The sequence below is a fragment of the Uloborus diversus genome, chromosome 2 (assembly GCF_026930045.1).
Source record: "Uloborus diversus isolate 005 chromosome 2, Udiv.v.3.1, whole genome shotgun sequence".
NCBI classification, from domain to species: Eukaryota; Metazoa; Arthropoda; class Arachnida; order Araneae; family Uloboridae; genus Uloborus; species Uloborus diversus.
Window position 1 is genome coordinate 41,094,400 of NC_072732.1, and position 27,422 is coordinate 41,121,821.

General features: G+C 34.9%; 1 protein-coding gene across 1 annotated transcript in view; it reads right to left on the reverse strand.

Moving 5' to 3' along the window:
• Positions 1–9,620: 9,620 nt before the first annotated feature.
• LOC129216993 (dopamine D2-like receptor) overlaps positions 9,621–27,422 on the reverse strand; it is a 60,500-nt gene continuing 42,698 nt past the window's right edge. Inside the window, exons 3-6 of the mRNA XM_054851218.1 lie at positions 16,654–16,762; positions 13,097–13,429; positions 12,080–12,203; positions 9,621–9,731 (exon numbers count right to left, since the gene is read on the reverse strand). Coding sequence (XP_054707193.1) covers positions 9,649–9,731; positions 12,080–12,203; positions 13,097–13,429; positions 16,654–16,762 — 649 coding nt within the window. The 3' untranslated portion in view covers positions 9,621–9,648. The remainder of the gene's footprint in view (positions 9,732–12,079; positions 12,204–13,096; positions 13,430–16,653; positions 16,763–27,422) is intronic.

The following is a 27,422-nucleotide window of genomic DNA, read 5'->3' on the forward strand; positions in this document are numbered from 1 at the left end:
GATCATGCGTGTGTGTATTTTGAATGTTGGATTGTTATTTGTTTTGTATTGTGTTAATGCATGACCAAATTTCATTAAAATCGGTCCAGTAGTTCTGGAGACCAAATCTAAAAATTCTCTTAATTTTGCATACCAGTGTATCAGAACCGCTGGCAGTGGAGTCGAATGAAGAGCTATCCTCGTCTACAAATTCTTCAATTCATGTCTTAAATTCAGAAACTGCCACATGAGTTAACATGATATTAGCCATGTATGTTTTAAATAATTACACCACTCTATTTCAAGAGTTAACTTTCTAATTATTTAAAAGGGTGAAGATCAAACTCAACACTCCCCCCCCCCCTCCTTCACGCTCATACATTTAAAATAAGTCATTTGACATTTGAAAATACGTGCATATTTTTGAATTATTAGTAATTGTAAACACACATATAGTTTACGTTCGACGAGCACGACCGGTTGGTTGATCACGTGACAGTAATGACGTCAGCAGTTACTAACCGGTTGTTCACGAACCAATGCTTCATCGAACGCTTTCGGTTGATCGGCGGTTACTTGCACAGACATGACGCAGGCAAATAACACGCAGGTGAAAAATACATATAACTGGTCAAAAATATCACGTGGTTCCGTCAACCAATCAACCAGCTAGAGTTGCAGTTGACTGGTAGATCAACCGGTGAGGCTCATAAAACAACATCGGAAGCAACCAGTTAACCGGTAGTTCTCAAGAACGCTTCGGTTAGCAACCAATTACTCACCGGTCGACCGGTGAGGTTCGTCGAACGCAGTTGGGGCAAAGCTGATCTGGCAGTGTCCATAATGCTGTGATGAGGCTCTGCGTCGCCTTCACAATGCTGCCAGGTTAGGTTTGTCCCAACTGTAAACATTAACAAGATAATCACAGTATACACACATGCATCTTGACCAAGTTAGATGCGTTAATGAAGCATGCATATTTATTAGAAGTACATGCATATTTCAAGCGTACCACATATGAACATTTTCCAAACGTATCAGAACATTAAATGGAAGTGCAGAGAAAACAACATGCATAAAGCTTTGCGAAAATTTACTCTTAAAGTTGACAGGTGCACTCTATAAATTCTGATTTTTGTTCTCGGATGCAATCCAAATCTCTCAAGATATTGACCTGCTAATCATTTCCAATTTTTCTTGGTTGGACTTTGACCTTATGAAGGGCGTCCCAAAATTAACGCAAGATTTGAATTTGCCACCATTTTTTCCATAAATTGTTGGCAGCCATGAAAAAAGAACAATTTGACAGTTGAGAGTTTAGGGTTAGTAAAAATGGGGTGTTATTGTACCATACAGCTAGAGAGAGTGAAACATTTCAATTACTGCATAAGGCATTTCCTGGTCGCGTACTCTCTCATTTAGGTCATCAGAATTATGGCACCCTAGATCGTGTGATTTAACATTTTTAAATTTCTTCTTATGGGGTTATTTGAATTCAAAGGTCTATGTCAACAAGCCCACAACCACCCGTGCATTACCGTGTTGCGATACCGAGCGCCAATAACAGTAACTGCTTGACCAGCCTCAACTTTCATTATTTTTGAAACAATTGTTCAATAATGAAAGCGCGTTATTGTATCGTATAACGCTCCATTTTTGATTACCCTAAACTTTCAGCTGTCAAATTGTTCTTTTTTCAGGGTTGCCAACCATTTATTGCAAAAATGGCGGCAAATTCAAATCTTGCGTTAATTTTGGGACACCCTTTATTAAGATATTTATCGTAATAGGAATCGATTAGATTGGCATCTTTGAAATTCTGAAAGTCTCTAATCCTAATATTGAGGGAACCAAGGCCGAGTTTTGGGACATGAAAAAGTGAGGCAGATTGGGCTGAAAAAACACCATACTTTATTAGATGACTTGCAACAAACAGACAGCCCAGTAATGACATACAAGGACTGTGTTTTCTTCCTTATTATGAAATCATCAGTCTGGAATAGTCAATAAACTTTACCTAAAATTTACGAGTTGAGCCGCACCATTGCTGGCGGACTTGCGCTGGTGCATGCTAAGTTTATTTCAGCTACCAGTTCGCTATTAATCCCGGCTTCGATGAGAGATGATTTTACTTTTAATGGAGTAAAACCACCACAAGCGAAGAGAAGAAAATACGGGAGTTCAAAAAATGAATATTTGTAAGGATTTATATTTTTGTCATTAGTTAAGATATTTTGATGCAGAACAAGTGGACTATTCACAATGCGATTAGCAATAATGCGCCAAGTAATTTTTATTTTATTACTGCAGAATATGGAGCGAAAATTCATTTGAATAACAGAGAAAATCATTATTTGTCCCAACAGCAACAATTATAAGTATTTTTTCCCCTATAAATGTTTTCTTCCGTTACATTTTGTGTTCTATTCCAGAATTATATGGCTCAACTAGAGATGTAAAATTTCCTGAAATTTTGAAGTGGTGGAAAAAAAACCCGGTTTTTTACCGGGTTTTTTTCCGGGAAAAAATGGAAAATTTGATTTTTTACGAATAAAAATAGGGTTGCTATATAGCTCTGGGTTTCTCGGAACATATAAAGGGTTAAGCATCAAAAAATGTATGCAATCCACTCATCTTCTTTTTCTGCTCGACAAAAGTACACATAAAGGTAAGTTTAATTAGAAAAAAAAACTATATGTTTTATAACTGAGAGCTTTCTTGGTGAAACACCAGAAATAAGTCAAGTCGTCGTTCAACCAATAATATTGGGTTAGGTGTGTCTATTCATAACAATTACATTTCTATTTTAGACTGCCTTTGAAACTTGAAATAATATTTGTAATTTCTGACTTTTAAACATGATTGATGTTATAACGAATAACGAATAAATACCTTTGTGCTGAAAATTCAAAAAATCAGTAATCCAACGTCAGAAAGCACAAATATTTGAAGATATTGCAGACACGTGTTTCGGTGTTACAAGGAACACCTTTTTCAATGCAAAGAAATGTGAGCTTCTGGATGAAAAGTCATCCGAGAAAAGCCAATTTTTTTCTCGGATGACTTTTCATCCAGAAGCTCACATTTCTTTGCATTGAAAAAGGTGTTCCTTGTAACACCGAAACACGTGTCTGCAATATCTTCAAATATTTGTGCTTTCTGACGTTGGATTACTGATTTTTTGAATGATTGATGTTGTTTGAAAGAAAAATAAGTATGGTTTTCCATCCTTACAATGGAACTTTGCTGTCTGAAAATGAAAGCTAGTGAGTTTTGATTTTTTCCATTCCAGTCTAAGTCTAAATCAAAACTTAATTGGTTTTTCTTTCTCTTTCCAACAGAAACCCCAAACTAAAACAGCGCAATGGTTTCTAAAGTTGAACCAAAAGTTAAACCGGAGTTTCAGTTTATTCATACAACCGTGCTAAGCACAGTAGTAAAAGTATTCATGCCTGCACTTTTGCACAAAACTGAGTTATTATAACCACGTTTTTCTCTGTTTCATATTTTACTTTATAAATAAAATGCTTAGGGTCATTTAATCAAGAATTATTTTTAAAAAACATCTGAACCAAATATATGGAAGAGCCAAACTTTAAAACATAATATCTCAGCTAGAGCTCAACTGGAGATTCTACTTTTGTGCTTAGCACGGCAGTAAACAGGGTGCGGCAAAAAAAAAAAAAAAAAATCGGACAAATATTGCATCATCGAATGGAAGTAAAGTAATTTGATTTTAATGAGCGGTCTTATTTATTTCTGTTTCTCACTTTATTGGAAAATAATTTACAATACATCTCCAAGTTTATGTATTGTTTTTCGGTTTTCTTAAAATTTTAAGCAAAAGACCTGCCATTTTTAAGTTGTTTAACAAAGTAGAACGACAGTTCGTTTGCTTGTTGTGCCTCGGCAAACAGTATTTGATGGTGTATGCCGTTTCAAGTCGCTTGGAAATGATAGTCGATGTCCTGAAAGTGTACAAAAATGAACAGCGAACATTTCAGTTGATTGTCAGGTCATCCGAAAGTCAGTTCAATGAAATCCAGTGGGTTTTCGCGAGAGAAGTAGTTTGTAAGATGGGGAATGTGTGATCGATAAGTGCGACTAAGGACAAAAACAACTTAAACAGAAGTTTTAGGAGTTCCAAAAAGTTCAGGCATTCGTGTAGTCACACGAATGATGCTAGAAACTTTTGAGAAGGGCGGCAAGTCCAGGCTGAAAGAGATACCTTTCACTGGTTTACCGTTCAACCAGCTCATAACCCCCAGAACAATAGGATTTGGTCTGTAGACACTCCAAGATCCACCCTAAATTATACACAAGTTAGTGCTCTCTAAACCAGTTGCTTTATAGGGAATAGGATTGATTAAAGGACTTGCGGTCCTTGAATGAAAAGTTCAATAAGCACCATTGAGAAGAGATAAAATGGAGGGAGTGAAGGCTTTCATTGATGAAACCAAGACTCAAAGTCACGTGTTAGATTTAAAGCAAAGCATTGGACAAGCATTGGAACAAGCGAAAGAAATCGGGTTTCTTTCGCTTGTTTCACGCCATTAGTCGTTGTTGTGTCACGTGACTTGGGGTCTGTGGGTCAGCTTTTGCTAAGCCTCCCTCCATTTTAATTCCTGCTCTTAGAGTTGTACTTCTGTATTACTTCAAATGGCGGTCAGTTTGAAACCAATTAATTTATTGATTGCTAAAGGCATTCTCATACCAATATTTTTTGTGTTTTGTTAATTTATTTATTTTTAATAAAGTTACATGGAAAATTGCTTGCTCGGATTTTTTGTTGCCGCACCGTGTACATTTGGTTCGCAGGAGAGGGGAGGAAATTGCATCAGAATTTAAGTATGAGAAATTTCTAATCGTTTTTTCCTGAAACTTTCATTTAAAACTTCCTGAAAAGTTGAAAAAAATCATTTTTTCAATTTTTCCGGAGTGAAAATTAACTCCTTCGGAAAAAAAACGTTTTTTTTTCGTTGTTTTCCGAAATTTTCCGGTTTTTTCCGACTGTTTTCATCTCTAGGCTCAATCAAAAAAAAAACTTCTGTATTCGTTTGAAATTTTGAATTTGTAAAATGGGTTGTGTCTTTTCCTTGTGCTCTCATCACACGTAATACTGTTGATTAAGTTGAACGAATTACGATAATACTTTTTAAGCCCTGCCCCACTACCAGCACTAAGTTCTACACCAAAAATGCCTTTATAATATTTATTTCTTGCATCGGTATATGTTGTCAGTTTTGAACTCAAAAACTTGGCGATGCTAATAATTTTCATGGAGCTATACAAAATAAAATAAAAAAAGATACGTATCGAAAATTTTTACCCTGGTTCCTAGGAGTTCTACATAGTAAAAAAAATGTATCGATGGTTTGGATACACTTAATGACCCCGTTACCAAATATGCGCTTTTAAAGGTTATATATGGATCTACCTGTAGATTTTCGATGATTTAATGCTTTGCATTAACACGTTGCATCCATTGTGTGCCAGGTACATCTAAACCAAACGAGCTGATGTGTGCATCACATGACTTCCTTTTACTCCAATTTAATGTCATTTCCCCATTATTCGCTATTTTAATGTGATTCAATATTTATTCTCTAAATATCAGCAACAATGGCCAAATTGAAACCAAAAAAAAACTCCGCCAAATTTGTCGCCAAGTTGGCGACAAAACTTGGCGACCAAAAGACTGGCGATATATCGCCAAGTGTCCGACAAATTATAACGCCACTTGAGTTTACATCGAAATTAACAATGATTTCCCCCCAAAAAGGTGCAAAAGACCCCCTTAGGAACATCCGAAAGCAACCAAAAGGGGAGGTGCACAACTAGACCCCACTACGAGTCTATGTACCAAATTTCAACTTTCTAGGACATACCATTTTTGAGTTATGCGACATACATACGCACATACGCACATACGCACATACACACATACGCACATACATACAGACGTCACGAGAAAAGTCGTTGTAATTACCTCGGTGATGGTCAAAATGGATATTTCGCGTGTCTATACATTCTTAGGCACTTTTCTGCATGTGGTCGAATCGAAAAAAAAAACTCAACATTCATTTGGGGGTGAGCAAAATGGAAATTAAGGGCGATTTTTGAGTGAAAATTTTTTCGCGAATACAATACTTCCTTTTTTGTAAAAGGAAGTAAAAAGGGGGCAATCTCCTTTCGCTTTGCGTAAATATACTGTCTGACCACCGATGAGATGGAAAGGCTAACATCCAGTTCACAGGCGAAAGTTGACGCATTTATTAGTTCTCAGGGATGCAAGCTTTTGCAAATGTGTGTTACCCTCTAAATTGAGCAGAGTCACATTGAAATGAGAGAAACATGTGCATCAAAATTTTCACTTTTCCACCTCATTCAAATAGATTCGTCCTAACTGGACGTTTGCCAATTCCACTGCAAACGTCAACAGACTGTACCATTACATACCCTTTTATTCCCTAACCTCTGGAAAATACCGAAACAAATGAGCTTGTTGCGTTCTTAGAAAAACTTTGATTACATTTGCTGATAAAGTAATAATTTAACTATATGCAGATCTTACACTTTTGTCAACCCTATCTCTTAAAACTTTTATGAGGATATCTGCCTTGTCCCAAATCTGCCTCTTCTACAGTCGTATTTAAAGGTGGCAATCAGCTATGAGTTAACGTAAAGATAAATTTGCAGAAACTTTCAAGCCATGCAAGTGTTAGGTTACAATTAGTATTTTTAAAAGCACAGTTACACCAATCCTTAGTCTCTTCATAGCATTTGCAGACTGCTGTTGTTAGATCGTTAGTTTCAAGTGTGCTTAAATATTGAAAACTAATTACCAAACTACCATCCTTTTCTTCTTCTGACTTGCTCTGGTTGAACGTCTACTACATTCTAAACTAAGCTGATCGATTAATATTTAGTTATTTTGGTAAAACTGGAAAAAATAATAGGATTTGTTTCGTAATGAATTTTCAAGAAATAGTATTTTAAATAACTGACTAACAATTCGTAATTTTACCCATGATTTGTGTTTTATTACTTGAATATTTTTTTACCTCAGTGTTTTAATCTAATTTTTACGCAGTTTTGTGCATAAATTTATTACATATCTAAAATCTATTCTTCATGAAGAACTGAAATGAAAGATGAAACATTGCTTGCCCATTATGTGCTGAAATTATTATCTTTTGCTTATTACATTCAAAACTTCTAATTGAATATTCTATTGAATATAAAAAGCAAGAAGGACTGCTTAAATGGTTTCTTGCAAAATGGTTATGCTTAAAAAGTCTTATTAATACTACAGTAAAAATTTTTGAAGTCTCTACTGCTCAAATGGTTGAAACTTAAATGAAAATAATTAATTTCTTACTACGGAAGGTAGATTTTAGGGTTTCCAATCCCGCGCCGAATTCAGTCCTGCAGGATTTTGGGACTGTAAGGAGCCAATCTCCCGGGATCCCGCAGGATTGACTTTATTCTTCTAAAAAATAAACTTTGAAAAGTCAAACAGAAAAGGTTGTGGTTTTTAGGAAGGCCTGCTTTTGTCACTCAAATTAGTAGTTTTCTCGAATTCCGTACATCAATTGTAGAGCACTACTAAATCAGATCCCAATTAGCAATCATCGTTTGAAACGCAAAAGTGTCCCTAAAAAGTCCATAGCATCTCAACAAAACATCGCTCGTATGGGATGGGAAAGGATTTTTGCTCAAAAAATAATGCTCTTGAGGAAAACACGTGCTGTGGCTCCACTGCTGTTGGTTTTACTGAGATTAAATAATTGTGGAGATATAGCAAAATATCCCCAATAACTTCAACACCTTCTGAAATAGATTTTTTTTCTTCTTATGCTTGGCGTTTGCTCAAGAACTGAAAATTTCGGACAAAAACAATGTCAATTGGACATATGTTTTGCTGTAGCCAATTTAACTTGCTTTGAGAATACCCTTGTTGCTTCATTAACGTTGGTCGCTGTATCAGTGCATGTGATTCATTTCAGAAGTCGAGTGAATGCTGCTTGATTTTACCAAGTCGCATCTCAGCAAAAGGTTTTGCTAATTTTACCTCTCACTTCAAAGAGACATTTAAAAACTTGAGCGGAGTACTGTCATGGGAGTCATCCAGTGTTTCATTCAAATTTCTGTCGCCTCTTCGAGAGACGGGTCGAATATATAAATAATTTCAGGTTTTTCATTGCTTTCTTTTTTGGAAAAATATATTATGTTCTTTTTGTAAGTTAACAGTTTTGAGTGCATTCTTTAAACTTACAGAAGTGCTCCAGTATTGCATTCAGGCTACTCCAACTCCAGGGGATTATACAATCTGTAATACTTTCTCTATTTTTTCTAATGCATAATTTTTCGGATTTTTGATTTTTTAATGATGATTTTTGAAAATGTTTATAAATGTTACGCATTTTCTCAATTGTTGAATGCATGAAAACTGAAACCTCGAAAGAGAATACCAATTCATTTTCAGAAAAATATACCCCACTTTTATTGTGTTGTCAATGGTAAATTCACCGTTCATCAAATGAGACAGTTTTTCCCGCCCTATTTGCAGATATACGAAGAATGTGATTCAAACTTCATGTGTTTTCATCACATTTCAGCGTCATGGTGTTTGTGAAAATAGTTTTATGAGCGGCAAAAGTTGGAAAACGCTTGAATGGAAAAAAAATTGAGGGATTTTGCTCTCAACCATGCGGGATTAATACCGGGAAATATCATTCGGAATCGGGATTTCGGGATTGGAAGCCCTTGTAGATTTATCTATTGATTAAAGTTTTCTATTTAATATCCGTCGTATTATTCAATAATACTTCATTGGATTCGTTATTACATTATATTTTGATGATAAAACTTATATCACATACAGTAAACATCCGCGGAATTGGGTGACACAACCGCGCCGCGGATAATAAAAGTCGGGGATAAACCGCAAGAAGGCTGAAATGAAGGACAAATAAGGTCAAAATTATCCTTCCTTAAAAACTTAACTGTGTTGATGCGCAACAATTTCTACAAAGAGGAAATATAGTTTGTATTTTTGCACAGCAGGACTGAACATCAATAAAGAACAAGTATGTACGCTAAAGAAAGCACAATTAATAAATAAAACAAAAACAAGTTAGTTTAAATTTACAATTTTTGTACAAAAAGCAGCTATTGGTATTTGCTTTCTGCTACGAAAATACATGTTCGTAATTGTCGATTGAATGGCAGATAATCCACATCGCAGATAATCCGCTCGCGGATAAAAAAAGAGAGTTTACTGTATTTAAATTTTAGAAATCAACTAAACATTGCAAAACACGTACTACTCACAAAGTGAAACATCTGATACAAAAGTAAAAGACTGAACTCCACTCCCAACAATTTTTTAATTAAAATACTTCTCTAAATACTATTAAAATATACTCGTTGTAGTGTAAATCAGAGAAAACATGAGTAAGTATGTAATTCGTTGAAAAAATAAATAAATAATTTAAAAGATGCAAAACACTGACGATCTAGTAGAAATTCAAAAGAACAAATGGAATGAAAATCGTAAGTTTACTTTTTTTTTTCAATTTAATTTTTAAATTTTAGAAACTAAGAACAATTTTTTCTTTGTATTAAGGGGGGGGGGGGGTTGAAGGAGGGGTGTGGAGGGGAATGTTAAAATCTAGACATTGTACGTATCCTAGATGGCATTTGAAGACTTGAGGAAGTTTCAGTAATTCTTCGTCGTACAAATGCCTCTGAAAATACATCAACATGCAAAGAATTTAGAATATTTGGAATAAGAAACAAGTTAAAATTCAATGGTCAACAATTTATAAATGAAAGTTTAAGTCTTCCTTAAATTAAGTCCTATAATATAAGGCATTAAAAAAATTTTTTTTAGATATATTAGTAATTTTTTTTAAAAATGTTGAACCTAAACGAAATAGCTTCAATAAAATGGCATAAATTTTTCTGAATAGTGCTGCCCATTTCGTTATCACGGTCATAATTTTTGCAGTCAACTCTTTCCACCAGATTATATTTCTTGTGTTCTTCAAAAAAAAAAAAAAAAAAAATCAAGTGTTTCCGTTTGTCAAATAGAAAAACTGTAGCGTTACATAGCCAAGAGAGACAGGCGAGATTTCAAACTAAGTAGAACACCATGGAAACGTATGCCAACAATGAAATAATGGAAGTATGTGTGTTGTTCCTTGATTTTGACTTCATTGACTTTAAAATAGTTTTGATACCATTAGTACTTCAGCAATGATTATTAATTGCATTGGAAATTGAATGAATAGAAGGAGGTAAAGTAAAACATCTTCAACGAGAAACCAATGTCTAATTGGTTTAGATAACTGAAATGCTAAAAATATAATGGAAAATGGACCTTAAAAGAGTGAGAGGACCAGATTTTGTGCCTTTCTGTGATTGATTGACTTTCAATTTCTTAACACTGGTTCGATCACCATCTATAGAAAGTTCAGCTGAATACGAAAAACTACAGTTAACTAACACAAATAACCAATTTTTGCGATTAAGCACACACACAATTTCATAGAACTGCAACCAAACTTAACTCTAATTCTTTTTTGATGCAGTCACCGAAAAACAGGCGTCAAGTCTACAGTGCATCACCGCTAGAGAGTCGATCAAAAAAATCCTGTTCTCTTCCCGAATGAGTTCAGGTTTAGACTCTACAGCGATAGTAGGCGTTATTTGAACTCCTCTCCATACTGATGATCTCCATAAAACTTCAGTGAAAAAGATTATACGAAGTAAGTACTCTGTATCCATAGAGTGGTGTGTCTTTGGGCGAACTCACAGACTTCCATATCTTTCCTCGAGGGACATGAATGCTCATTTTTATGGATAATAGAGATGGTATTCTTGATGCCGAATCAGAGCTACATAGTTGAATTTAATCTTCAGCACCAAAACTTTGCATTTGGAATGGTCAGCTCGACTGACGGACTTGAATCTCAGCGAACATGCTTGGGATTCTTTAAGGTGACATATTGCTGCTCGTATTCCTCCCCCCTTTCCGCGCATGCAATTGTTTAGCAAAAGCGATAGCTCTCACTGCTAAAAGAACCCATAGATAACATGATTGACAGTATCACACATTATTACATGTGCTAGATTACTTCTGCATGGGTATTTCTATGCCAAATTGAAACATTCGATTGTTAGTTTTATACATATGCTATTTCTAAAGCACTATAAATTTCTTTCATTTAATTTTTATGCTGTTTCTTACCGACATAATTATTTGTTGCATTATGTAGCTCAATTTCACTTAACTCAGTAACTCAGTGAGAAAAATCGGAATTTTCGCGGGTTTTCCTCAGTTTTTGAAATCAGTATATAAAAAAAAATAAAAGGATCGTTTCACATTGCGTTACAAAACAGAAAAGCAGAATTCAAAATAATCCATAACGTAAGTTCAAGATAAAATTCTCTTGCAAAATGATGATCCAATTGCACTGCCTCAATATAGCTTTTTTGCGTAAACTTGCAGCAAATAAAAACGGCATTCTTCTTATTATCTCCCAATGTTTCCAATGCAGAACATCCTGCTTCAGATACCCTACTTTCATAGGAAGAGCCGATTTTCACATAATGCTGCTGTTACATTGATCAAAAATGGTGCAATTATTAAAAAAAACGTGTTCTACTTTACATGCACCCAATTGTTGAGTTTCGATTTTCTCTTTAATAGTCTTTTTACTTGAAAGGGCACGCATGGCAAGCTTATGTTTTCAACTATCAATTTTTTTTGAAAATTTACTGAATACGGAATAAACTGAAACCAGTAAAAGTTTGAATAAAAAATTCTGAATACGAGTAAAGTTTTTAATAAAAGAAACTGAATGTGAGCAAAAGTTTCATTAAAAAATATTGAATAGAGGTAAAAGTTTAAAGAAAAAATTTATAGAAATATTTAAAAAAAAAAAAAGAAGATTGAAATTCATACGGCAATTTTCCCCATTTTCTGCAATATAAAGCACATTTCATAATATCATTAAGATGAATTGAAATCTTAAGATCTTCGAATGAAAACTATCGCAAAAATGTTTTTGAAAAAATTTACTATTCTTACCTGTACTGAGATTATGCTCTGGAGTTCCACACATGATTTCCTTGTATCCTTTTCTGAAAGATGGACTTCTAAAGGCGTAGATGATAGGGTTGCAAGCAGAGTTAAGATACCCACACCAGTACGCCTAACATAACGAAAAGAATTACTAAATATCTAGAGTTTTGATTTAAAACTCCAAGATTGATTATTAAATTGATAATCATACGATAAAATACTTTTCCTTCGTTGACATTCTTTCAATGTGCTATTGCTACATTTTTCAAAACACTTGAAAATATTGTTAAAAGTAGAAAAAAAACTTTAAAGAAAACAACCAATACAAAGTCTAAACCAAAGCAAGGAAAAAAAAAGCAATTTTGCCCCTACCTTTAATGAAAATGTCAATCGAACAATTTTCGGTTTACATGGTATTTTAAATTACACATAGGTGTTAGTCCTTTCGGTAGGAAAACTAATTAGCTAATTTTACTCTAATTTTTATACATGCTGCCCTGAATAAAGCGCAGATCCAGAAAGGCGTCATGTCCCCCCCCTTTTTTAAGCAACCAAATATAACCTACGTTTAACCCTATAAACGTACCCTATAAAGCTACGTTTTGTGGACTAAAATTTAGAAACATTCATCACTGACCCCGTATTTCTGTCCGAATATTACACTTTGACACCCCCCTCCCCTAATGCCAATAATACGGTTAGTGTATAATAGATTAGGAATAAAGTAATAAAGTAGTAAAATGAAAATGGTACGATGTATTGCTATTGATCCATGTGAAAAGACTTTGTGATTACGAATCAAAAGCAAAGTCACTTTTATCTGGACTGGTTCTGAATAGTTTAGTGTAAAGAAGCTCTAATCCAACTATTGAATTAATGAACAATCAAGTAAAATAGAACTAGAGAGCTATTTAAGGCAATTAGAAGCATGAGATGATTAATTTTTCCCTCTCGTTATGCAACATAAATGACACAGATGAGAATATAAGTTTCTTTTCCCACCAAAGAATAACTCATACGTACCAGAGGATTGAGTATAGGGGGCAATTTACTCTTGTCTTTGATGAAAACAGCCGCGTTCGAATAAAGCACAAAAGGTGTCCAGCAGAGCAGAAAGCACGCCAGGACCCAGAATAGCGTGATGGCCACCTTCTTCTGCTGGGCCACTGAGTTCTCCAGGTCGATGTTGGACGTCTTGCGTATCCGTTTCATGTGCACGTGGATTTCGCGAAAAATCCGGGAATAGCAGAAGATCATGATGGCCAGGGGAATTAGGTAGTTGCTGATGGTTATCAGCGCAGAATGGGACTTCTCCTTGAGGCCCATTGGAATGGCTGGCCCACATTGACTAGCCCCCTACAGAAAAATCAATGTTAATTAATGCTTCAAGTAATAGTTTCGCAAGAACATTTTCGCTTTATGTAAGAATGAGATTCAGTATTAGTGTAAAATATTCAAATTCAAGTGTTTCGGTTATAAATGATATTTTAATTTAATGGTGTCTTCAGAACTGTGAGTCGAGCTGCACTAATTAAACCTTACTAAATATTTTCAGTATGTAGCAGCAACGATATCAAAATGTTGTACTTGATTACTACCCATTTTTGAAGTGATAACTTCTTATGGGAGAGTAAACCGATTTGTGACATAACGCGCGTAACGGGGTAAATTTAATTATAATATAGAATGCTAGGAACGCAGGTATGCGTAGCCACAGTGGCTCGACCTGAAGACACGGGCATCGCGAACCGCATCGCGATCCAGTGGGCGTAGGTTCGAGTCAGCCATGAGGCAAATCTCAAAGGGCACGTTTCGGAGAAAATCGTAAACGTTGCTAAAAATGATTTGTAAGAAAACAATATATATACCTATCATTGTCATAATTTTCTTATAAATTAACCAATAATTATTATAATTATTTCTGAAGCCTGTTTTTTTGTTCCTATGCGAGATCTTCCTTATTTCTTGATCGATTTCTTTGATTTATACCCCCTCATTTTAAAGTTCGTCATTAGCGTGCAGGCAATGACGAAAAATACACCCACGTTCGAAGATTTTTTTTTTTTTTTTTAATTTCTTTTAAAGCACCGGACTGAGGTTTTCGGTTAACTTTATAAGTTTTACTTGCGCTGTGACTGACAAAGCTGAATGGCTCGATCGGCAGAGCGTTCGACTGGTAATCAGAAGAATGAGTGTTCGGGCCCAGCTCGGACTATCTGTAAAAATAGTCCTACGGTCTAAAAATCAATTTTTCGGAAACGCTCCTTGCTGCTGCAAAACGTTAATCGAATGGTGTTCTTACTTTTTTTAAGTTTTGACTCCGTTCAGATAACTAAGCATAATTTATCTATACTAATAATATAAAGCAGTAGAGTTTATTTGTTTGAACGCGCTAATCTCGGGAACTACTGGTTCGAACTGAAATATTCTTTTTCTGTTGAATGGTCCATTCATTGAGGAAGGCTATAGGCTATATAACATCACGCTATGACTAATAAGAGTGGAGCAGCAATAAAAAATGTAATGAAAACGTGAAAATTTACATTATAATATGAAATGTTTGGAACGCAGAATATGAGTAGCCATGGTGGCTTGACCTGAAAGTGTGGGTTTTGCGATCCAGTGGGCGTTAGTTCGAGTCAGCCATGAGGCACATCTCGAGAGTACTTCTCAGAGAAAATCCTAAACGATGCTACAAATGGTGCGTTAAAAAAATATTATATACGCATCATCGTCTTATTTTTCTTAATATTTACTAATAATATAAAGCTGAAGAGTTTGTTTGTTTGAACGCGCTAATCGCAGGAACTACTGGTTCGAATTGAAAAATTATTCTTGTGTTGAATCGTCCATTTATTGAGGAAGGTTATAGGCTGTTTTTTGAGTGATAACTTCTTCTGGGAGGGTAAACCGATTTGTGACATAACGCGCGTAGCGGCGCAACTCTCATCTGGCATTCCTTTCGTTCGCGCATATGACAGAAGCGCGCATGGTCGGGGAAATTTTGTTTCTTTACTCTTTGGGTCGGCTTTAAGCGTAAAATGATATTAGAAAATAACACAAGATAGGTGATCGTCGCAACATAACGCAATCTCCAAACGAAACGTGAGTTTAAGAATACAATATAATACCTATAACATTGTAAACAATATATATTCGAAACAGCATTTAATCTTTAAATTTATTTTCAAAACAAAAACATTTTTGCAATTAGCTATACTAAAAATATCTCGCTTCATTTAGGGTTTTGAACTGTGATAAGGTATACATATTTTAAACGAACTTCATCCCCGCAGACTCCGCAACGCAAGGGTTGGGGACGGTCGAGAAAACAAAAAATGATAAATAAACGTTAAATTTGTGCATCACAGAATAAAATAAACAAAAAATGATAAATAAACGTTAAATTTGTGCATCACAGAATAAAATCTAAACAGACTTTAACTTTGAAACATTCACTCGTTAAAAAGTTAGTTATTATTATTATTTTTTCCAATGAAGTATGCGGTTAGGGTCCCTGGTGATTTTTGCAAGGGGAGGGGGTCAAAAATGATGATACTAAAATTATGCCATCTTTTAAACGTATTGTGCAATTAAAGCGTCAAAACATAAGAGCAGGAGGCGTAGCAGTTTATTAGAATGATCTTGATTGCATAAATATTGCCACTCCAAATATAGGATTACATGTTAATAATGCTATAAGCTTTAATACGGCTGCACAAAACGATATTGGTGAAATGTGCTGGAATGTCTCAATGAAGCAAAGAAACAAATTATTACTGCCAACACATATATATCTCCAAACAAAAGTATTTCAAGTATTATTCAATTTATTCATAAACAGCTTCTAAATTATACACAAGAAGGTTTTGCTTTAGTTAATGAAGAATATTTTACAATTTCTTTAATTTAAACCGGAAATTTTAATGTTGATTTTGGTTCTGATCGAGCTAAAAATTTACTATCGTTTCTACAATCCAAATTACAATTACAATTTATTAATAAGCTATTAGAAGCAGCAACAAGTTACGGAACTGTACTTGATACAGTCTTTTTTGCAAGATTTTTAGATAACATACAATGCATTTGTTGCTTATTATAGCTACCATAAGCCAATTGTTACTTTCATAGAATTAAATAATGATAATGATTTAATCCTATGAAAGTTATCACTTTTGCCGAGCGTCCCATGACGTACATTTTTTTTTTTTTCCTCACTCCAAGATAAATGCTGTTTGGCTTTGTGTGTAAAGAAAGCTAACATAGAAAATAAACAAATCTTGAAAACTGTCACAAATATTTGTAAATGCAATAAAAGAGACATCTTATTGCTTTCCATCTTCTTCATGTGGCTGTAATAGCATTGACGCTTCTGTGCAAGTGGGTGAACAAGAGAATATTCGCGTTCTTTCAGTAATGCAATCTAATGTATTAATTGCTGTAAGCTTCCTTACATCAAAAGGATAAGTAACAACAGTCAAGTAGGAAATGGTGGTAATATGCAAACCTGATTAAAACTTCAACTGGTCCGCATACTTATTCCATAATTCAATGAAAGATACTAACCGAAATTTACTCACCATTTTGTATTCGTTTTTGTTCCACCCAATCAAGGGTCCTATGGCACAAAACATGGCCCACATCCATGAAGCCGCTATCATAATTTTTATCCGCTTTGGAGTCATGGCTCTGGAAGAAAAAGGAACGAAACACAAAGACGAAAGCTATTAGTTTTTTTGACCAGATTGTATGAAGTTTGTTATTTGAAGTGAATTTGCTCCCCCCTCCCCCCCCCCCACCCAGGTTTTAGAAATGTAATGAAAATAGACATTTTTGGGCGTATTTTGTTGTTTTTTGCTAAAAAATGTATTGAACACACTGAATTTTTTTGAAATGACAGGCCTGGTCACGGGTTAGATGCCAGCCGTTTGAAGATCCTCCGTGTTCGTTAATGGTGACAGGGGCACGCTAAATATGTCGTGGTCACAAAGTCCTCCAAGTGAATCAATACCTCTGGGAGTGCTGGACCAGAGATAGCTCGACTTCTGGCCTGGATTAAAATAAAAAAAAAATCTGCATTCAGGGCTCTATCCAACCAGTAAAACCACAAATGGTGGTAGGTACGGAGGACCCTGGAATGGTATGACCTAAATATAACTTTTTATTTCTTTTCTTTTCTTTTTTAACTATATTTTCACGAAATTGAAAAATTGAAAGTGGCAGGCAGAACTTTTTTCCTCCAGAAAGTGGTGCTCTTCCCAAAAAGGTTGGCCACTCCGATCTTATATTATATTTCATAAAGCTAAATACATTAATTGACTTTTCTGATTTTCCATTATGATCTGGCGAATTAGAAAACCGCTGCTATTGTGTTTTATCCCCGTATGTACCTGAGTAATGTTTCAACATTTCCTTTCCTTCGACTTCCTTCCTTCCAAACAATTCCGGTTGTTGAGAATTGAATGCTCTTTTCGTCACAACTAAGATTATAGTTTTCGCGTTGTTAAACAAAACAAATAGGCGTTGGAACAAGGGCTAAGGATTTTATTCAGAGCTAAGTGAGCTCACATCCCCACACAAAACGTCGCATAAAAATATGTTTAATCTTCAGATTTCTATTACTTTGTATATTTTATTTCATTGGCTGGAACAATTAATTTTAAGCAAAAGAGTTCTTGTCAAGTTTTTAAGTGTATATACTATACATAGCTTTGATTTATTAAGTCCATTTCGTTGATAAATATCGCTCATTTGGAAAAAGAATGCCACAATTCGAAATGTTTAATGTTCTTTATTTTTTCGCTTAAAGGGCTTCAAATGACAATACGTATTTAGTGTCAGCGAAGCCCATTCTAACGCTCCGCCGCACAGTGGTTCAAAACGACAAAAAAGCGGAAAAAATTCAATAACTTTGAATATTCTCAAAAAATGCTTTGGAAAATTGTTAAAATTGTTGCATGGTAATATTTATCTTCATGCTTGCTGATCGTATTCACTGCGGAACCCCGATTTTACGTCCCTCGAATCTACGTTTCCCCCCACATTTTACGTTTTTTATCATCAGGTCCCAGTTTTTCCGTACACTAATAATATTAATTTAACCCGGATGGAAAGTTTGTTATTCATTAATTTCCCGCATTTTACGTTTTCCCTTGGCTGTTAAAAAAAAGAGAAAAAAATGTTTTAAAATTAAGAAAAGTGTTTCCCTCTCTGCATTTTTAAACATAATTCACTCTGTTGAAAGTTAATCCATGAAAACAGAAACGCTTCTGCTCCATCCGTAGCTGATCTTATGGACTTTTCGGCCGCCAATGAAGATGAACAAGAAGAGGAAACACAACTCGTCTCTTCTTTCAATACTGCATTTAAGAGTTTAATAATAGTGTAAGACTATTTTCTTTATCATAAAGAAAAGGAAAAAACTTTGCAAAGTGTTCCAATCCTGGAAGATGCTGTATTTACTTTGAATTCAATGACTCATTATTACTGACTATTTTCAACCTAAACGCTCGAATTCGTTACTTAATGTGTTAGGATGATCTAAACTGGTGTGTACAATAATGTTCTTTTTGCAAAATATCGCATTTTTACATTTTATAAGCGTCATCGTAGCAAACTTTATTACTATTTTTGTTTTCTCATCTGATTTTTGCTTTTTATACATTTCCCGTATTTTACGTTTTCCCATATTTAATGTTTTTGGATTTGCATTGACGTTTTCTCATATTTTATGTAATTTATGTTTGATTCAGGTCTTTGAGAAACGTGAAATCGGGGTTTCTCTGTAGTTCAAATTCATTTCTATTTTTAGTGAAAAATATAAATAAAATCAGCCGTACGCCACACGCAAGGTTTATTTATTGCAATTGATACCCTTGAACAATATTTTCTGGCAATTTTGACAAACTGAGAACAGCTTTATACTAGAATAATTTCGAAAAGGAAATCAGAAATTTCAAACGTTTAATGATTTTCTAATTTCATTGTTTTATGAACAGAATGGTTATTTAACTTTTTATATATAATTCTGTATGAGTTTTAAAAATTTCTTTCTCATATCTTCTTTAAAACCAAACGGGTCCGAAAATTGTTATTTTCAGGTTACTACTGCATTGCATGTAGAATAATGCTCCGCATTAAGCCATAACAACGTAAATTTATTTTAAAAAATCCTCTATATTTATTGATGAATGTTTCAAAAGCCCCAACTTTCGGAAACAGTAAACAAACGTTTTTAGGCTCTCCTGCAAAGTAGTGAAACTGAGATATACGTTAGTCTGGAGCATATCAAGTTTGAAGACCAATTTCTTTGATAAAAAAGCAATTTACCCCTGTCATACCGTTACGAGTTATTTTCTAACTAACTATATTGGTATTCGTAAATAGCGAAGATCAAACATAAACATCTGCCACGACTGCAGTCGCAGGTGGTCGCAGCTAAAATGTTGTTGTTCATTTACAGGAAGGATTAAACTATTGATACATGTAAATTTTAGCTCACCGGAAGCCGCCGATAAAAGTATATTCCACAATACTTTTCATTATATTTTTAAGAAAATGATGTTTTTTTATTTCAGGTAGTTTTCAATTTTGATGAATTTTTAGTTTTTAACTACAATGTAATATGCATCCTATAAGTGTGAAAAATCAATCAGAAATGACTTTTATTAAATTTTAGTCCTCCTTATTGAACGAATGAATTAAAACTGAAGTATAAGGAGTACGTCCGAAAAAAGTAAAAACATAATTGTTCAACAATCTCGGCCTATTTTTGTAAAAACGATTTTTTTTTTCAAAAAACTCTTATGGAGTAAGTTACTACAACTCAAGGGCTAAGTAATTACGGCATGAAATATTTTTTATCTTAAAACTTAAAAATGGCTATTTTTCCGCCCTTGAACCACTGTGCACCGCGCCGCTCCTCCCCCCCCCCCCAAAAAAAAACAAAAAAAAATATGTAGCAGGCGAGCAATTTGTGTCCGCAATGAAAAATTCATTACTCATGAAAAACTCGCGTTATAGCCATTTCGTGTAAGTCGGATCGCGTTGTAGCGGGATCCGACTGTATCTTCTTTGGAAAATAATTACATATTTTTTGTTCAAATATTCAATCTTGGTGAAAAAAGGTGAATCTCACAAAACGCAACTGCAGATAGATATAGAAAATACTTCATTCAAATTAATATTGAAAAAGACATATAAATTGATTACTACCGCCGAAGGCGGCAAATGTGGCATAAAAAAGTGACTGACAAGTTAGCCAAACTGCCACCGCAGGTGTCTGCTTGCATAAGGCAAATGGCGTATAAAGGAGAATCAGCTGGTCGCCGCAGGCGGTTAGTCAGTAAAAAAATAATAGTATCATCAGACAAATAGGTTAGTATGTGCAAAATTAAGATGATGCGCCAAGTACGTAAATGCCATTGAAAATACAGTTTAAATAAGGCCTCATTAAAACCAATGTCCACTAATAAATTAATTTTTAATCTTGATGTTCTAAAATACTATATTTACTTTGTATTATTTCAATATGTTTACTTTATAGTGAGGAATGTTGGAGGTACAAAAAGGACACTGTCCCACTGTACCCCCCCCCCCCCCAAGGTCACCACCAAAGCAGAATTTTTAAATCAAGACTCAAAAGTTGCACAACATTTTTAATGGAATATAGAACATTTAGACAGTTTCTGCCGTAAGTTAATGCCTTAGTACGTCATTTAATAATAATTTCTAGCCCAAATTCAAAAATAAAAACTGGCAAAAATAAAGCATAACTATAGCTAAAATGAAAAGAGCCGCAGCTTCCCTACAAAATGAAATGTTGCAGTGGCTAGTCTCTGCGGTGTTGTCGTACAGGTGAGCTAAAATATGGAGCACTTTTCTTTTTTAATTTTTAATACTTGAATTATAGAAAAGATACCATTTGTTCCATTGTACCCCGTGTCCCAATGTGCCCTCCTCTTCCCAATTTTAAAAAAATAATAGTTTAAAAAACTAAAAAAACACGTTTTATAAGCAAAATGAACTAAAAAGTTAAAAATAATCTTTGGATGACAAGTATATAAAGTAATTGACCGAACACTTAATTTTACTGTAATAAAAAAAAAGCGTGGGGGGCTGCCTATTTATTTTTGCATGGATAACAAGTGGAAGAAATTTAAGACAACTGATAAGAAGCCCCCCACTCTTTTTTTCTATTACAGTAAAAATAAGTGTTTGGTCAATAGGGAAGTTGCAACCTATTAAATGTTCATATTTTGGCTATTGGATATTGTTAATTGACCCTCAAAACTAAAAAATTCACCATTGCCGAATTTTAAAACACCGTGGTCAATTTTTAATGAATTTTTAAAAATCCACGCGCAAAAGTGCGCTCTTCTGAAACGTCACGAGCCTACGTCACAGGGCGCGAATGGGCAGCCTTCCGCCGAAGATCCCTTGTTTTCGCTAGGGACATTTTGAGCGCGCTGATATTTTTATTTTTTAGAAATTCAATAATCCTTTTGAACACACTATGGAGGCCGGATTCGTTAAAGCACAATCTAAATAATCTTCCTCAAATAATATCAATGACGATATTCGAATATTTCCGAGAGGATGAGAGGTTTAATGTTCCAGAAACGCGAGGAGTTTAATGCGAGGAGATAAGCCTTTTACGTTTCGTCTTCGAAGTCGAATGCACGTTCTTCGGTTTCTCCCATGACATGAGAACCGGTTCGCTAGCGTTTCTCTCCTATCGGAAGAGCGCATGACGTCACTTCCTATGCCATTTGACGTCACAAGGGCTTGAACTTTAAAAATTAATTAAAAAAAAAAAAAAACTACTTATCGTATCGCAAAATTTTTTTCACCTATGATGTTCATACATGTTACTCTATCATATAAAAATAAAATTGAAAAATCGAAAACTTCCCTATTACTTTATATACTTGTCATCCAAAGATTATTTTTAACTTTTTAGTTCATCTTGCTACTAAAGCGTGTTTTTTTAGTTTTTTAAACTATTATTTTATTTTTTACTTTTTAGTTCATTTTGCTACAAAAGCGTGTTTTTTTAGTTTTATAAGCTATTATTTTATTTGCATCAGACATTTTGAATCTTTCTGGTAAATTCATGTGCAAACATTGTTACACTCCGCAGCTCTGATTTCTACGTTGTAAGTAATTCAAATAAGCCACTGGCTATTTGTCCAAGGAAAAGTTGGACCCATAAACATACAAGTTAAGCTAATAAAAGCGTGTTAATTAGAATAATCTAATAAGTTATCGTTAATAAATTAATTTGATTATAGAATATTGCATTGTCATCGGGTCTGAGGTTGAATTACAAATTTCAAAAGAATCCGATCACAAAAAGTGGGCGAAAATTGAGTTGCAAGATTATAAATTTAATTTCGGTGTCGACGGGATTAGAACGCACGCCCAATAATTAACGGAGGTGGACGTCAGCGAAGACCCGCGCCTTAGACCGCTCTGCCACGAACGCTTATAAAGTGGTGGAATTTACTAACAATAATAAGCCACTAGCTCTTAGTCCAAAGGAGGTTTCTCACAAAAATACAAGTGAAGCCAATAAAAGCGTGTTAAAAAAAAAAAGAGTATATTTCTTTTAAATACTAAATGAAGGATCGTTTCCGAGAAAACTCAAGTTAAAAAAAAAAGCATTTCAAATCTCTACTTTACTATAAAAATTCTAAAACAGATTGTTTTTACATCACCTTTATTATCAAACTTTGTTCAATCTTATCTGATATATCCCTTTTGAATACCGCCACGTGTAAACAATGTCTTTCATTAATAAGAAATACTAGGTTTTCACGTCTGTCTGATAAACATCGAAATGTGTTCTTCCTTTGTTCTAACAAACCGATTAAATTATCTTTTTCTGTTCATGTAATAACTGCGTCATATTTCTAATAAATGATTGTTTTTATGTTTCTCGAAAATAACTCCTCCTGTCTTCTTTGAACTTTAATTTGTACTCGATTGAATATTTAGATGGTGTCACGCAGTTTTTGAGCAATCACGATTGCTTATTGTTCCCACTTGACCGTCCTTGATGCTGTGGTTCTTTTTTCAGCTTGGACCAGGAGCCTCTGCAGCAATACCGCCCACCGGCCGGCGCAGCTCCTTTGTTCCTGAGCACTGTCCCCCGGAATCCTATTCTGCTGGGCGGTGGCGTCCATGTGCGTGTCCTACACACACATGCTCATACACATACACACACGCCTACGCCTTTACACACATACACACACGCGCATGCCTTTACACACATACACACACACGCCTACGTGCACATACGTAGGCCTACACACACACACACTCAACTATATATACACACATAACCACCCAAGAGGAGGGATATGCTTGGGGGAAGAGGGGCCATTTCTAGAAACAATAACTCCTATGGGTAGGGTCTTGTCGCAACTCGTGATCGCGAAAAACATAATTTGAATTCAAAGTTCCAGAATTCAAATTAGAGTTGAATGGGGAAAGTGGGTCACAGGTCTTTTTTTTATAATTTTGTTTTAAGTATGCAATTTTCTTGAGAAATGAAACTTTTTTAATTTATTTCGATTTTTGTTATTATTCTAATTTGCGATTTAATGACTTCTTATGAAATTTATAAGAACTTATCCAACTACAATTGAAGGAATGAACATGAACAATTTGAATCTCACGTATTTATGCAGGGATTTACAATGAAAATTGTGTACGAGTGTTTCAAAACTGCAAGAAGTCGGTTGAGACAACCCTAATTTTGGCGGGCATTTAAATTTGCGAAAATGTCTTTGTGTTCTTTCCTTTCGTTTCTAACTTCGCGTAATTGTCGTCTACGCGGAATCTTTACCTTTTAAACTGAAAATTTCAGAACTATAAATATTGTATTCACAAAAAAAAAGGTATTTTGTTTTCCAAATGAAACATTTCTATTAAGGCTAGGCTTCCTGAATTTCGAACGATATCCTTTTAAACACTTACGCCCTATATTCGAAATTGCAAGTGCGCTGATAAAAAAAGGGGGGGGGGGCAGAAAAATTTCATTGCCACACATACTGTGGCATTGAAATCTTAAGGGTTGCGTTCTTTTTGAAGACTAGCATATCTCTCTCCATCTCTCTCTCTCTTTTCTTGAGGGGGGGGGGGGGAGATGACTCAGAAACTCTCAGGGGCTGGGTCTTTGTGTATGGATTGTACAAAATTTCAGATCATATAGAGTGGATACACTATCAGTAGATCTACAGTAGCAGTTATTTTTAAAAAATGCTGAAAACATTATTCGAACAAAAGTTGCCGCCCCCCCCCCAAAAAAAAAAAAAACTGGTTGAACCAGAGGCGGGGACTGACCAGTTGTTCCAGAAAGGATTTACATGTGAGAAATAAAAGTAAATGAGAAAAAAAATCAATCTGAAATATATTAATGCAATTGACTATTAAAATCAAGATTATTTCTCTATGTATTGCATGAATGTTAATGTTTAGAAATATGTAATAATTTTCGGTGCTTTATAAAAAGTGACTTTGGTTGGAATACTGTTTTAAAATTATAGGTTCATCGGTAGGGTCGTCTTAAGAGATGACGAGTACCCCCCAGGGCGAGTATTTGCCAGCGCGGGGGGGGGGGGGCTAATTAACTTTGTTTCTATGGGGGGGGGGGCAGAAACGAAGTTAGTTATAACACTTCAGTACAACAGTAGCTTAACGTCCCCACGGATTGTCCATAAAGGATGTTACACTTCACCTTACCCTCTCCCCTCGTCACATCTCACGCAATGTTCGATGAACATATTGCTATAACGAACGCTTTTACTTGTACCAAAATGTGTGAAGTCACATTTCTTGTAATCCCCTCCTTCCCCCTTGAGACTAACTATCAGAAGTTCATGAACCCTCCCTCCCTACCCCTTTCTAGCGTAACATCATTTGTGAACGGCTACTTAGATTTGCTCTAAGTCACCAAAATCGCACTAACAATTGTTTTAAGGGAAAAGACCGGTTTCCCCCCTCCCCCTGGATAGAGTTAGTCACAATATTTTTAAGATCATGTATGTTTTTAACAAAGAATGATATTGCACCCCGGCAAGGAAAGTGACACAATTCAAAATTTGGAAAACCGCACCCGCTACTGATTTAAATTCTAAATTTAATGCTCTTTCTCGACACAAAAATCGCAAAGTTAGCTCACCTAAATGGTGCGGAGGGGGAGGTGAGCAATGTGCGATACGGTGAACAACTGAATAGGTCGACTATAGCAACGTTTCTTGCTAAAAATTACGCCTTTTACATTCAGAGTCAAGGACGGATCCAGAGACTATTCAAGGAGGGGGCGATTGATTTCACACTTTTTCCCTTTTATAAATTCGCAAACCTCCGCTCCCCTCCTTCCAAACACCATGAAAGATCGTCTCATTTCAGTTATTTTGGGGGGGAGGGGGTGGACTTTTTTTCCTACAAAATTGCAGAGAAGTGTACCAAACAGCATCCCTTACCTTAACGCCATCAAAGGTGTCTCATAATAGTTTCTCTTTTTTGGAGGGTGGGGTGGGGAGAGGGGACTTCAATTTTCGAAACTTTCCTGAGAAGAGACCTAAAATATTATAACCCTATTTAATAAAACTAAAACGTCTAAAATTGAGTTTTTTGAACTTTGAAATACTTCCTGTATAAAGTTCGGATCCCTATCTCTAAAGTGTTAAGATATGTGAAACAATTTCATTTTGCTGAGAGCATGAGCTTCGTAAAACTATTGAAGATAGGCTAAAACAATTTTCAACTTCAGTATCAAAAATATGCCGTGGAAGAGTTCTGCATCTCGACTCAAGGAAGGGGCGATCGCCCCTCCCTTATATCCGTCCGTGTTCAGAGCTGTATTAGAATACGGGCAACAAATTTTTGCCTATCTTATGATTCCCACACGTAACGCTGTTCCGTAAAAGTACTGGAAGAACTGAATTACTTTTAGAGTAATTGCAAAAACTTTAAAAAGAAAAGCATATACATTTTTTTCGTATTTACAAAAATAAATAGGTCAAAACAGTAACATAAAACGTTGTTTTAGGCACTTATTCAATTATTTTTGTAGATAACCATAATGGCATGTGAAAACTTTAACTTGTGTTTTGTTCCTTTCTTCATTTCTGAAGAATAAAAGTTATATTGAAAAAAAAAATAGTACTAAAGTATTGAAATGTGGCACACAGAGTGCAACTTACCTACTGTGGCTTCCAAAACTATTCGTACGCTTTAAATGTGTTTTGTTAAAAATGAAGTGCTTAGAAATTGAAATAGTAGTTAAATACTTTTTTATACTGTCTCTATATTACATCAACCCAACATTTTTTACGAAATATTGACTGTTTGAAATGGGCCAAAAACGAGGTGACATAGAAAAATTTTCAGAAAATTTCGAAATTAAAGTTGTCGTCTGTCGTTTTCTTTTTTTTATTATTATTATTTTTCAATGCAGTGGTTAAAAGATTGTTTGGTATTAATTTTTGCTTGTTTACTTCACAAATTCTACGTATTATTTTCAAAATGGGTCGAACTCGCAAAGTAACAACAAACGCAATTCGAAAATGTATTAATTCTTCATTATATGCGAAATAAAACAGTTCGAAATATTGCAAAAGTAGTTCATTTATCCCATACTACTGTGTAATACTGAAAAAAACGCTTTAAAGAAGAAAATTGGATCGAAAATAAGGTGAGAAATGGTTGACCAACAAAGTTAACAAAATGCAATCAGAGATTTATAATTAGAAAATGCGTTAAAACCCACGTTTGAGTTCTGTGAAAGTTTCAGCATAATAGAATAAAACATTTTCGTTCCAATTTCACCTGTAACTGTTCACCGTGTTTGCAGAAAATGTTTAGTTAGTGTGAAAAACAGAAAGTTTAGGATTTCCTTTGCAAAATCAAAGATAAATTAACCCGAAACGTATAGAAATACACTGCAAATCTTAAGAAATGTAGCACACCTTTTCTTCGAGAGAGAAGGTGATTGGTGATTTCTTAGAAAATCATATAACACTCGTTTTCTTCCATTGCGATAACGATGGCCAACTGGCAACCTTCCTCAGTGTTGGTCTGAAGCCTCATCCCCAAAAGACGCATATAGAATCTTCCGATACCACGTGTTGGGGGCGTGGCCAAGTCTCAACGGCTGAAAAACGGACAATAGCTCTGTTATTGTGTGTATTAGCCTTTGCGCTGTGTTTTTTGCGTATTTTGATGTAAATACGTGTGTAACCATTGAGTTTACGGTGTTAATTGATATTTGTCTAATTGCTATGGTTAATTTAGCAGTTGCTAACGATCTTTCTTGTACATAGTTGTAAATAAATCTCCT